General features: G+C 40.6%; 1 protein-coding gene across 5 annotated transcripts in view; it reads right to left on the bottom strand.

Moving 5' to 3' along the window:
- The window catches only part of ST6GAL1 (ST6 beta-galactoside alpha-2,6-sialyltransferase 1), a 109,974-nt gene that overhangs the window by 14,254 nt on the left and 81,756 nt on the right, over positions 1–13,964 (bottom strand). For all 5 annotated transcript variants that reach the window (XM_011381867.2, XM_011381875.2, XM_023525915.1 and 2 more), the window contains one exon: positions 5,663–5,760. In XM_011381867.2, the coding sequence (XP_011380169.1) occupies positions 5,663–5,760 (98 nt within the window). The remainder of the gene's footprint in view (positions 1–5,662; positions 5,761–13,964) is intronic.

A 13,964-nucleotide genomic window follows, 5' to 3' on the forward strand; every position in this document is an offset into this window, starting at 1 on the left:
AACTGTACTTTGGCTGCATGAGACAACAATCTTAGGAAATACATACTAAGGTATTATTTTAGTCAGTTTGAGCTACTATAAGGAAATACCACAGACTGGACAGCTTACACAACAGACGTTTATTTCTTACGGTTCTGGAGGCTGGGAAATCCCACACTGAGGTACACCCTGCTTTTTTTGTGTGTGGTAAGAACATGAATTGTGACATCTACCTTCTTAAAAAAATTTTAAGTGTACAACACAGTATTGTTAACTACAGGCACAAAGTTGTACAGCAGATCTCTAGAACTTATCCATCTTGCACAACTGAAACTTTATACCCATTGAACAACTCTCCATCTCTGCTTTGCTCCAGCCCCTGGAAATCACCATTCAACAATGTGTTGCTATAGAATATTACTTAGCCTCAAAAAAGAAGGAAATTCTACCATATACAATAACATGGATGAACCTGAAGGATATTATGCTAAGTGAAATAAACCAGACATAGAAGGACAAATACTTCATGATTCTACTTATATGAGGTATCTAAAATGGTCAAATTCATAGAAAAAGAATATATTCTGCTTTTGCACTGTACCTTTACTGCCTTAGTGGGGGAGTGGAAGTAAGAGGGGGTCTTTTCTCTTCAACTAAACTGAAGCCCTTGAGGGGAGGAGACCATTGCATTCTCCTGCTCTTCCTACATACAAGGCAGCTTATTTGCTTGACTGAATGGGATCTGGGCAGCTGTCTGCACACCCAATGGATGGGCCACACGAGGAAATGACTGAGAGAAGCTCCGGCGTGTTAAAAACCACATATGACCCAGAGCTTTGAAATAAGCTGAGTCCAATATCAAGTCACAGCTTATTCTCTGGTTCTGAAAAATATCAGCAACCTAGATTGTGTCTGCTGGCCAAAATAAAAAAGTCCTAGAACTCATGATATTCATCGTGTCTAAATTTTAGCTCCCAAATCATGATGCTAAAATACTACATCAAGGGCATTCCATCAAAATAACCCCACTCACCCTAGCAGTATTTAGATCCGCTGTTGATGAAAAATACCCCACCCACCACCACCTATTCAGACACCCACCTGTCAGCATCTTAAGGAGGAAAATTGGAGCTTAGGGGATTTATAGTGCTGCTGAAAAACAAAGCTAGACCCAAATTCCATGGCTATTATGTACTTTCTGTACTACCCAGAGCAACTCACATAAACTCGTTTTCTTATTATCAAATTTATTGGGCTAACATTGTTTAATAACTTTACATAATTTCAGGTATACAACTTTACAATACAACATCTCTGCAAAGAGTTTGGTAAATACAGGGTACCAGAGGTAGACTATAGATTTGGGTGATGAGCACACAAACTCTTTGAGCCTCAGTGTCTTCCTATAAGATAATGGTTGATAATCACACCTCACAGGGTTGTCATAAAGATCAAATGAAATAAGACATGCATGGCCCTTAGACAGTAGAAGTATTTAATAAGTAGCAACAGCTACTATCTCAAGATAAGCCCCATTAAGTGATCTGAGAATGTCTTGGTTAAAATTTAGTCAGCGTACACTATAACCATGCACAGAACGTAGGTTTGCTTTCCACAAACTGTACAAGAGCTTCTAAGGAGGCCACTGGGCCTTCTTACTCCATTATCTCCTCCCTCAGGCTCGCTGGGCACATCAGGGGCTCAACAGAGTCTCAAGAAACCTTCCCACACTTAAAGTCAGAATCGAGTTTATTTAAAAATGCACATTTAGCTATATATAGCTAAATATATATAGCTATATATAGCTTTCCTGTTGAATCTCATAACAACAGCTGGCACATACATGCCTGAATAGATCTGCTGAAACTTCACAGTATGACACCGTTCTCTATAAAAAGCTATCTTCTTTCAATAAGAAAATCACCCTTTTGTTTCCTGTGAATTTGTCACAGCCTAGATTCACAAAAGCCTGTCCTGTGCCATGTGAGCAGGGGTGGGGAGTGGAACAAACTCGGGCCCAGCAACCCTCAGAAGACAGCTGCTGTCAGGAAGAGCTCTCCATTTAAGAAGAGAATAAGCTGCTTGAAGGCAGAATTTACCAAAGCAACGGCTAGTCCTTCAGCGACTTCTGGGTACCAGCTGCTCTGTGTATGCAACGGTGGGGACTCAGTTTGCTCATTCACAGAAACAAACACAAAATAGCTGGGATAACCAACCAGGACAAAAGATAGACAGGATAGATGGTCAGCTTCCTAGGATATCAAGATGAGAAACGGCAATGATAGAAAGTTATCGGTCACAGTTCAGTATCTCAAGAAGCACTATCACGGAGCTGCCAATGACAAGGGTGTTAAAGGAACAGCCCAGAGGTGTAGTGCTACTTATGGAAGGAGAGGAAGGAGGGTCAGTGTGCCTGAGGAGGACCAGGAAAGACTTTACCGAGCATAGATGGTGTATCCTGAGAAAATGGCCACCCTTCTCTCAGCCGTGGAGGAGATCACACAGCGATGTGGAAGTGTAGGGAAAAACTGCATTTTCAGTGAAAAACTAAGCACTGTCTGCAGCATTCCCTTTCTCCTATCAGATTCTGATTCTATGTATGGAACCTACTTTACAACTCTTTGAAAATTGTAGCTAAGTACATACTCGCTTACTCAATCTTGCCCAATAGTGTCAATTGACTTCCCTCCTCCTCCTGCCCACCTCATAGAAAAAAACAGTTTCATTCCTTTATTCAGAATTTGTACTGTTTTGACTTTTCCTCTGAACCAGTGTTAACATCTGCCTGGTTCTCTCCTATGAATAAAATAGAGTTCTTAACATGTGTCCATGTTTATATCTATGCGAGAGTCATGATATTATTTTTTTCCTAAAAATTACCCTTTAACAGAAGTCTAAGCTCCTTTCTGCTGGGAACCATGCAAGTAGCCCCAAGCCAGCTGACCATTCCTGCTGAGAGACAACAGGCCCATTTGCCTGGGAATTGGGAAGGCACAGTGATTTGCCAACAGATACAGGCAGGCCTTTGACCTTCAGTAGTGACCATCGCCACCATTTACAGAGCACTTGACATGTACCAGCCTCTGAGTGAAATGCTCAGTGCTTGGTAATCTCACTTCATCCCACAAAGACCCTGCTTGGTAACTTTTTTTATTCTCCTTTTACAAATAAGGGAACTAAGGTTCAGAAAGATAAAGCAACTTGATTTAGTCAGTCATGTAGAAAGTGCTGAGGGAGAAATCTGATCAAAGTCTGTCTATTAATTCCCAGGCAACCTGATGTTGGCTTTAAATAAAGTTCCAGAATCTTTGCAGGATCGAAAGTGATTTAGTTTTTCACTAAACACAATGAAGAGATCCCAGGAAGTGGTAGCCCCCCCAACCCAAGAGAATTTTCAGAGCTCCTCTATGCTCCCTCTCTTCATTGCTGCCACCTACTGATCTGCAGATCGTACCACTTCTGATCAAACAGAGCTTGATTTCTCTCTGAATTCATGCTCCCCAATCTCAACACGGCCAGCCTCGCCTGGAAGTCCTACTCCATTCCATTGGTTTACTCCCTCTTCCATTCTTTCCAAGACAATTTCAAACCTTCTTGGCTTAAAGCTCCTCTACTAAAACGTCTCTCCCCCTCAGCCTCCCTCCAACACGGCCTTACGACCCACTTTGCCGAGAAAATGGAAGCCCTTCTTGCTTCCACTATAAAATGCCCCAAGCTGTACCCCTCCCATACTTCTTCCTTCTGACTCTCTCCTCCTGGGGTTAATTTTCCCCTGGGCTTTGGATCAACCCTCTTTCCCCCTTCAGTTACTTATTATCTCTTATTTTTAGTATATTCAGTTTATGTCTCTATCAACTGGTTTCCCCTCAACTTTTTTTTATTGTGGTAAAATACACATAACATAAAATGTGCTATTTTCACCATTTTTAAGTACATGGCTCAGTGGTATTAAGTGCATTTACACTGTCGTGCAGCCATCACGATGACCCATCCCCAGAACTTTTTCATTTTCCCAAACTGAAATTCTGTGCCCATGAAACAATAATTCTCCCCTCCCTTCAGGCCCTGGAAACCACCATTCTACTTTCTGTCCCTACAAATTAACAACTTCATTTATCTCATATAAGTGGAATCATACAATATTTGCACTTTTGAGTATGTTTAAAAGTCAATGGGATTCCACTTAGCTGACCCTAGCCCTCACAACCCAAAACAAAAGTCAATGGGAATTGACTTTTAAACGTACTCAATTCTCTCCGATCTAAAAACCGAAAAGAATAAAATCTGGCCCTGGAACCTTCAACTCTCTATCGCAATTGCTCTATTTCTCTCTTGCTCTCCAGAGCCAGACTTCTTAAAAGAACTGTCCACATTTTTCTTCCCCAGTCACTCCTCCATACGTTCCAATCTGGCCTTTGGCTTCAGCACTCTCCCAAATAGCTGTTGTCAAGGTCACCAGCGGCCTCTTTCTTGTTGAAGAGAAAAAAATTATTTTCAATCTTCATCTCAATTGGCCCCTTAGCAGCATCCACTGTCTTCGCTACCTAAAGACCCTGCATAGGACTTCTCCCCTCCTCCCTCTGCACTCTCTCCCTAGTATTCTCATTTGGCCCCACTGTTTCATTGCCACACAGATATCGACAATTCACAAATTCTTATCTCCAGCTCAGACTTTCCACTGAACTCCAGTGTCATTTGCCTCAAGATCCCTACTTGACATCTCTTCACAGATATCTAAAGGCAGCTCAGATCAACTATATCCATAATCATATTTTTGATCTCTACCCTCTTAGCTGACCCTAGCCCTCACAACCCAAAACACCTTCAAGTACTTCCAGTCTCAGTGACTTCTAGCCAGCCAGTTACTCAAGCCAGAAACCCAGTTACACCTGTGGCCTCTCTTCCTTCACCTCTCACATCCAATCCCAAACTAAATCCCATACTAAAACCTGTTGACTACACTTACCAAATAGCTCCAAAATCCAGTCCTTTCTCACATACATCTTCATTTCTATTCTGGTGCAACTAACACCATTTCTAATCCAAGCCCTGCAAAAGCCTCCAAACTGTGTCTCTCCGTCCAGTGCAGGGCTTCTGATCACATGGAAGCCAGGGATGTTTACAAAATGCAAATTCGGTTATGCCACAAAGAAGAAAACTAAATGCAGCCCCATGGCTTGGCTCCTTCTTGCCTTCAGCCTCATCTCTCACCACACGTACCCCCACATACACTTATCTCTTCCTAGGCCCTTGTAATCCTGCTCCCTTCCACACGTGACCTTACCTATGCTTTGCCTCTTCTTAAAAAGCTCATCTCACCCTTCTTGTTTTCTCCTTCTCTTTCTACACAGCTGAGCATTACCTCGTTGCTTTTTTCTGACTTCCCTCCCTAAGGAAAATTTCCCTTATGGGCTCTGGTGCCACCTTGGCCCTCTCCTTTGTAGATCGCTGTTGAAACTTTAAATTTCTTTGTATGATTATTTGATTGTATCTGTTAGCAACACAAGAATAGGACCAAGTTTGTTTTGCTTATTATTGTATCCTCACACTCATCTCAGTGTCTGCACACTTACATATTAGAGTAGCTAATGTTTACTGACGTATGTGCCAGGTACCTAGTGCTTGGCATGGATTTTCTCACTTATTCCTCAAAACAACCCTATCCACACATAAGAAATTTTACCTGAGAGTTCATCAGGCGAATGGTGGTTTTCGTTCCCACATCCTGTTGGAAGTCAGCTGTGGGTGCCCCATTAAACCTTAGGACTGCGTCATGATTATCTATAAACCACAAGGAAAAAGAAAAGAGGTGGTGAGTACCAGCAATATGCAGAAAGAAAGGTGTGGAGGGAGAAGCAAAAGAAAAGGGAGGGGCAAGAAAATAATACTTTCCGATTTTTATCCCATTGAAGTATTCAAGAAGAAATTATCATATTTGTATGGTACAATCAGGTAAAGTTTATAGACAGATAACCACCCGTCTGTCCGGCCTCTATAAGGGCTAAAGAGGTTCATATAGCGCCATTCTCAAAATCCATTCAATAACATCAGTATGCCCAGCCATAGTAGAAAAGTGAACAGGGCCAGTGGAATCGCTATTCCAGTTACGAAAGGAGCAAAACCAAATACTGTCTTGGTATTACCAGTAGGCCATACTTCTATCCCTGTCAGAAAAATGAAGACACTCCCATAAGCTTGCTCTAACCCACAAGTGCAAAGCATCCCATAGAACTATGAAAATTATGCAGCGCTCAGCAAATGCGAGGGATTCATGAGACCACCTCCTAACTGTTCCATTTAGGAACCTGAAGCCCAGGAAGGGTCACAAACCTGGTGGTGGCAGAAATGGGACAGAAGGTCACAGAGCTAAACTAAACCCTCATATTTTTCATTTAAAAATAAAAAAAGCTCTTTGTTAGAAACAATATCCTAAATCCAGCCAAGATCAAACAGAACATCTTAAACTTCTCACGTCCTGGTTCTAGCTCCCTATCCTCACAGCTATTTAAGCAGAGTTTAGAAGACTTGTAGATATTGGCCAGCAATTTGATGGGGAAGGGAACTGATAGCTTTTAAGATCCATCCCAGCCCTAAGCCTCTGTGATCCTATGAGAGTTTATCCCAACCTTACTTGACCAAGCAAGTTTACGGTTCACCACTGAAATCTGCACAGATATGGAGGTCGGCCCAGTCCTCCGTGGACCTCTTTCTCTCTGTGTGGGTTTATTTTGGGTAGTTCTTCATCCACAAAGGTGGCTTCAGCAGAAAGAAGGAGGAGGAGGGAGGTGGGCATTTGGCTCAATACAAGATGATCTGAACGGAGAATGAATACCCACAAAATTAAGGGATGAAAGCCTCCCTCTTGGTTTCAATTCCAACATATGTACTAAACCTCAAGAATCTAGACATCTCATTCACAAAAACAACCCTATATTCAATCCTAGGACAAAATCTTATCAAAAATGTTTGAAAGTTGCAAGACATGTGCATAGTCCAAACTTTATCAGCTTACAGGGCAGGTACACTGAACTGCAAATAAGGTTTTAAGTACATCTTTCACAACTCAGATTGCAACAAATTTTGTCAGAATCAGTCATTGATTTCAAAAGTGATCAATAATAATCACACTAGAAATGCAGATCCTTCTAAACTCTCTGATTAATAAATTGAGCTATGTTACAAAGACCCTACAGGATCTCCTTCGGATAGAGTGATGATTCAAAGAATGCCTCTGAGCTGAGACCTAAAGAGTGACTGGGCATGGGAAGGGCCCAGGGAAGTATATTTCAGCCAAAGGACACAATAGTGTCAAGACCACAAGGAGAGAGTAAAGACTTAGCTGGAGACAAGTGAGAAGAAGAATAAAAGATGCAGTTAAAGAAGTTGGCAGGAACCAGATTACACAGGCTGTGGAAGCCAGGTATAAAGTTTGGATTTAATTCTAAGAAAAAAAAAAAATCAATCATAGAAGAAAGTTTTAAAACAGGCCACTAAATTGGGCTCATGAAGAAAGGAGATAGGATCCTTGTTTACCAAACCACCCTTTGCCGTTAAAGGCTTAAAAGCTTTCAAACTCAAATAGGCCTCCAGGAAATCACAAGGCGAAACCCACAGCTGCCAGAATCTCAGCAAACAAACCTTGTTGTAGAAAACAGGGCCCCGCTCTCCTTTAACTTAGAATTAGAGAACAGAAAAAGACGCAAGTTAGGAAAGTAAGAAATAACGTACCACTATATACGCACATGACACAACTGCATGCCTAGAAGATTCAACAGATTCAACTCATTAGTAAATTTGTGAACACATCAAAATCCACTGCCTCCAGGTATAGTAACTCTAAATCGCTAGAAATTATAATGAAAGAAATTTTATCGCAATTTGAACCATACAGTTTTTATATTTTCAAATTAGCGTAATAAATCATATAATCATTTATGGAAGACTACATTCTGATTCTAGTTAGTAAAACTAAATATATAGGTTAGGGTTGCCAAACTATGGCCCACAGGCCAAATTTGACCTGTCCTCGGTTTCTGAAAAGTTTTACTGGAACACGACCAGGCCCATTAATTTCCTACTGCCTGTGGCTGCTCTTACATCATAAACAGAGAAGTTGAGTAGTTGTGAGAGACACTGTAGGGTTTCAAAACCAAAAATATTTACTCTCTGGCCCTTTACCGGAAAAGTTTGCTGGACCTTGACATAAACAGTCATCTTTCTGACCTCCACAATCTAAGGGTGTCTTCTCAGTCCTCACTCTGCCCAAGAGATCCACTTGCCCAAACTCCATCCCCCTTTGCCTTTCATCACATGGTCCCCTCCTGGTTCTCCTCCAGCCCTTCTCACTGGCCTTTCTGAATTTTTTTGCTTGTCTCTGTTCTTTAAATGTAAACTTTTCTCTAGGTTTTCTCATCAGCCCTTTTCTGGACTACAACTATCACCTCAACACAAGTAACTACTAAATCTGATCTGCCACTCTGACCCTTCTCTAGAAGCTAATACCAAACTGCATAGATATCTATCCAGGGAAATCGGCAAATACTTCAGATGCAGCGTATTCCAGACAGAACCTGTTCTCTCCAGAGCATGCTCTCGGGTGATATGCTATAGCTGGCTCCTAAGCTAGAAATTCTGGCTCCTGACTCTCAATCAAGGTCATTTCCAGTTAGACACCAAGCTCTGTGTCCTCTATCTCATGATGGTTCTCAAATCAGACCTGTTTTTTCCACCACCACCACCTCTGCTCAGACAGTGCTGGACCATCTCAGCTAGATGTGGCTATAGTCCCTGATAAAAGAGAGATGATATAGCAGTCTCATTAGAGAAGGACTCAGAGAACTGATAAATTTCTCCAAAACGCACAGAATCTCATCACTCTTGCTCAAAAGCCTTCTAGGGCCCACCATGGCCAAAAAAATGAAACCCAAAGTTCTTATCATGACCGTCAACATTCTCTAAGAGCTGAGCCCTTGGCCACCTTCCTGATCTCATTCGTCAGCCCTCTGTACTCCATGAGAACACACATCCCAGGATTATTCATGATGCTCAAAACACTCTGTACTGTTTCCCATACAGCCTTTGCCCCTTGCTTTTGCCTCAACTCAGAATGCTCTTCTCCTTTCCTCTAGGAGAGCAAGTTAGCAAGAATATCAAGGGATTTTTTTTTTAACCTGATAAGGGATACATCTTAACAAACACTATGAGGCACAAGAGCAGAAAGGCTAAGTATGGGACCTTTGAGTCAATGACCAGGTTTCAAGGCCCAGTCTGCTGTTCACCAGTTGTGTAACCTCTTTAAGCCTCAATATTTGGCTCATCAAATAGGAACGATAATAATACCTACCTCCCAGGAATGCTAGGAGGATGAAAAGAGCAAGCAAGTCATGTTAGACACACAGCAGGTACAAAATAAATGTCACTTTTATTAGTTACAACTGTAGTTCTTCATCCACAGAGGTGGCTTCAGCAGAAAGAAGGAGGAGGAGGGAGGTGGGCATTTGGCTCAATACAAGATGATCTGAACGGAGAATGAATACCCACAAAATTAAGGGATGAAAGCCTCCCTCTTGGTTTCAATTCTAACATATGTACTAAACCTCAAGAATCTAGACATCTCATTCACAAAAACAACCCTATATTCAATCCTAGGACAAAATCTTATCAAAAATGTTTGAAAGTTGCAAGACATGTGCATAGTCCAAACTTTATCAGCTTACAGGGCAGGTACACTGAACTGCAAATAAGGTTTTAAGTACATCTTTCACAACTCAGATTGCAACAAATTTTGTCAGAATCAGTCATTGATTTCGAAAGTGATCAATAATAATCACACTAGAAATGCAGATCCTTCTAAACTCTCTGATTAATAAATTGAGCTATGTTACAAAGACCCTACAGGATCTCCTTCGGATAGAGTGATGATTCAAAGAATGCCTCTGAGCTGAGACCCAAAGAGTGACTGGGCATGGGAAGGGCCCAGGGAAGTATATTTCAGCCAAAGGACACAACAGTGTCAAGACCACAAGGAGACAAGTGAGACAAGTGAGAAGAAGAATAAAAGATGCAGTTAAAGAAGTTGGCAGGAACCAGATTACACAGGCTGTGGAAGCCAGGTATAAAGTTTGGATTTAATTCTAAGAAAAAAAAAAAATCAATCATAGAAGAAAGTTTTAAAACAGGCCACTAAATTGGGCTCATGAAGAAAGGAGATAGGATCCTTGTTTACCAAACCACCCTTTGCCGTTAAAGGCTTAAAAGCTTTCAAACTCAAATAGGCCTCCAGGAAATCACAAGGCGAAACCCACAGCTGCCAGAATCTCAGCAAACAAACCTTGTTGTAGAAAACAGGGCCCCGCTCTCCTTTAACTTAGAATTAGAGAACAGAAAAAGACGCAAGTTAGGAAAGTAAGAAATAACGTACCACTATATACGCACATGACACAACTGCATGCCTAGAAGATTCAACAGATTCAACTCATTAGTAAATTTGTGAACACATCAAAATCCACTGCCTCCAGGTATAGTAACTCTAAATCGCTAGAAATTATAATGAAAGAAATTTTATCGCAATTTGAACCATACAGTTTTTATATTTTCAAATTAGCGTAATAAATCATATAATCATTTATGGAAGACTACATTCTGATTCTAGTTAGTAAAACTAAATATATAGGTTAGGGTTGCCAAACTATGGCCCACAGGCCAAATTTGACCTGTCCTCGGTTTCTGAAAAGTTTTACTGGAACACGACCAGGCCCATTAATTTCCTACTGCCTGTGGCTGCTCTTACATCATAAACAGAGAAGTTGAGTAGTTGTGAGAGACACTGTAGGGTTTCAAAACCAAAAATATTTACTCTCTGGCCCTTTACCGGAAAAGTTTGCTGGACCTTGACATAAACAGTCATCTTTCTGACCTCCACAATCTAAGGGTGTCTTCTCAGTCCTCACTCTGCCCAAGAGATCCACTTGCCCAAACTCCATCCCCCTTTGCCTTTCATCACATGGTCCCCTCCTGGTTCTCCTCCAGCCCTTCTCACTGGCCTTTCTGAATTTTTTTGCTTGTCTCTGTTCTTTAAATGTAAACTTTTCTCTAGGTTTTCTCATCAGCCCTTTTCTGGACTACAACTATCACCTCAACACAAGTAACTACTAAATCTGATCTGCCACTCTGACCCTTCTCTAGAAGCTAATACCAAACTGCATAGATATCTATCCAGGGAAATCGGCAAATACTTCAGATGCAGCGTATTCCAGACAGAACCTGTTCTCTCCAGAGCATGCTCTCGGGTGATATGCTATAGCTGGCTCCTAAGCTAGAAATTCTGGCTCCTGACTCTCAATCAAGGTCATTTCCAGTTAGACACCAAGCTCTGTGTCCTCTATCTCATGATGGTTCTCAAATCAGACCTGTTTTTTCCACCACCACCACCTCTGCTCAGACAGTGCTGGACCATCTCAGCTAGATGTGGCTATAGTCCCTGATAAAAGAGAGATGATATAGCAGTCTCATTAGAGAAGGACTCAGAGAACTGATAAATTTCTCCAAAACGCACAGAATCTCATCACTCTTGCTCAAAAGCCTTCTAGGGCCCACCATGGCCAAAAAAATGAAACCCAAAGTTCTTATCATGACCGTCAACATTCTCTAAGAGCTGAGCCCTTGGCCACCTTCCTGATCTCATTCGTCAGCCCTCTGTACTCCATGAGAACACACATCCCAGGATTATTCATGATGCTCAAAACACTCTGTACTGTTTCCCATACAGCCTTTGCCCCTTGCTTTTGCCTCAACTCAGAATGCTCTTCTCCTTTCCTCTAGGAGAGCAAGTTAGCAAGAATATCAAGGGATATTTTTTTTTAACCTGATAAGGGATACATCTTAACAAACACTATGAGGCACAAGAGCAGAAAGGCTAAGTATGGGACCTTTGAGTCAATGACCAGGTTTCAAGGCCCAGTCTGCTGTTCACCAGTTGTGTAACCTCTTTAAGCCTCAATATTTGGCTCATCAAATAGGAACAATAATAATACCTACCTCCCAGGAATGCTAGGAGGATGAAAAGAGCAAGCAAGTCATGTTAGACACACAGCAGGTACAAAATAAACGTCACTTTTATTAGTTACAACTAATTTAAAAATATGCTATTGTCTGAAATGAAAACTCAAACAAATCTAAGATAGTTTACATGTATCTAAATGTGTATCAAAAATAATCGAAAGTGACTGAGTCTACCATTGGTTGGTCTGTGGGACTGTTGGTGACACAGTACATTATCCAACATCTCTGGGAAACGATTTTGCAATGGACAAAGATATAGCCATAAGTTATCTACTTTCTCTTTTAGCCCCATTACTGACAAAGGGCCAGAGAGTCATTTATCTACACCAAAACTTTGTCAGCAGTACTATTGGTGAGAGCAAACAATTGAAACCATCTGATGTGTTCAATAGTTGAGGATAGGCTGCACAAAGCGCAGGTATAGTGGGAAGACTATGGGCCCAGAGTGCTACCTGATACTCACAGGTCTATATGTAGCCTTTATATGTTCCTGTTAAGTATTGTTGATAAATCCATGAATGAATATTCATGAATGAATAAAAGAATAAATGAAGGAATTCCTTAAAATATTTGTTAGACCAAATGCCCAGAGGAAATATCTTATAAAAGGTAGAGCATTTGAAGACTAATGTGCAATTTTTGTTATATCTTAGGATTAAAGTCTTTCCATGGAAATACATATTTAAAATTAGAACTGCAGTCTACAGAAAAAAAGATTATTTTAATTAATGTTTACTTAAATCACTAAACTTTTATAAAGTGCATAAAAATAAAGATTATAGTTCCAATTTATAGAAGTATCAGGCTCTACCTTAAACTTTACCACAGTCCCAGCCAAGCAGACAATGATAACTTGACATGAAGAAGAGAATCAGCTAACCTGGAATATTCTAAACATTACCATTGTAGAACAAAAGGAAGAAGAAAGAAAGAAACATACTTCCATTATGGATGAACGAAAACCATTCACATGTAGTTTCTAGAAAACAAAGTCCTAAAGAAACCAAAAAAGCCAAAGTAGGGAGAGGTGGGGCTGGTTATCTTGGCAGCTTTTATTGGTAAGTGCTGCTTATTTGAGGAGGTACAAAATGTGATCTCACCACTTCTTTCTGCTCTAGAGATTCAAATCTGATTCTACTTTTCTACTTTTGAGAGCCTGTGCTTGGTTTCAGACTATTTTTCCTGGCACTCATATGCAAGAAATAAAAAAGGAGACATATGACCTCACCTGCTCCAGTACCTTCCAGAGCCTGACAGAGAGCAAGGCTTCCTGTATTTTGCTTTCTTTAGGCTGATTCATTTCATAATAATGGAAAATACATTCTCTCAAAATAGGAGCAGTAAAGAGTATTAAGCAAACCTGTAATTCTGTGCTGTACCCATGTTTAAAAGAACAGATAGGATTTCTATCCTTATTAACTATGAAGGATTTCAAGAAAAGCAAGTTGATACATTCCGACCAGTGAGTTTTTAACCTTTTTGGGTCACGAACCCCTCTGAGAATCAACTGAAAGCTATGGACTTTCACTCTGAAAAAATGCACTGACTTACACACATACACACATCATACACACCTAATCACAGACATTTCAGCATGCAATTTTAGGAATTCATGAACTCCTGAAGGTGGTTCACAGTACTGATATTCAGAATTTCTGTTCTAATTCATTATTTTCAAACAGGAAAGCTGAAAATTACCCAGGTAGCTGAGGTCAGAAGAGGTAACTTGTGAATTTCAGGAACTGAAGGTACAATAGAGATCTGTGCTTTATATTTCAATGTCAATTACAGTGTTTTGCTGATTTGTATCAGTAGAACTTTTCAAATGAAATCTTCAGTAGAATACCAATATTTAAAACAAATAAAAATAAAGCTATTCTAATTGATAAAGATCCTGGGAGACCGGATCCCTACCCTTTTAGCTG

Source organism: Pteropus vampyrus, unplaced genomic scaffold, assembly GCF_000151845.1.
Source record: "Pteropus vampyrus isolate Shadow unplaced genomic scaffold, Pvam_2.0 Scaffold14, whole genome shotgun sequence".
Taxonomy (NCBI): Eukaryota; Metazoa; Chordata; class Mammalia; order Chiroptera; family Pteropodidae; genus Pteropus; species Pteropus vampyrus.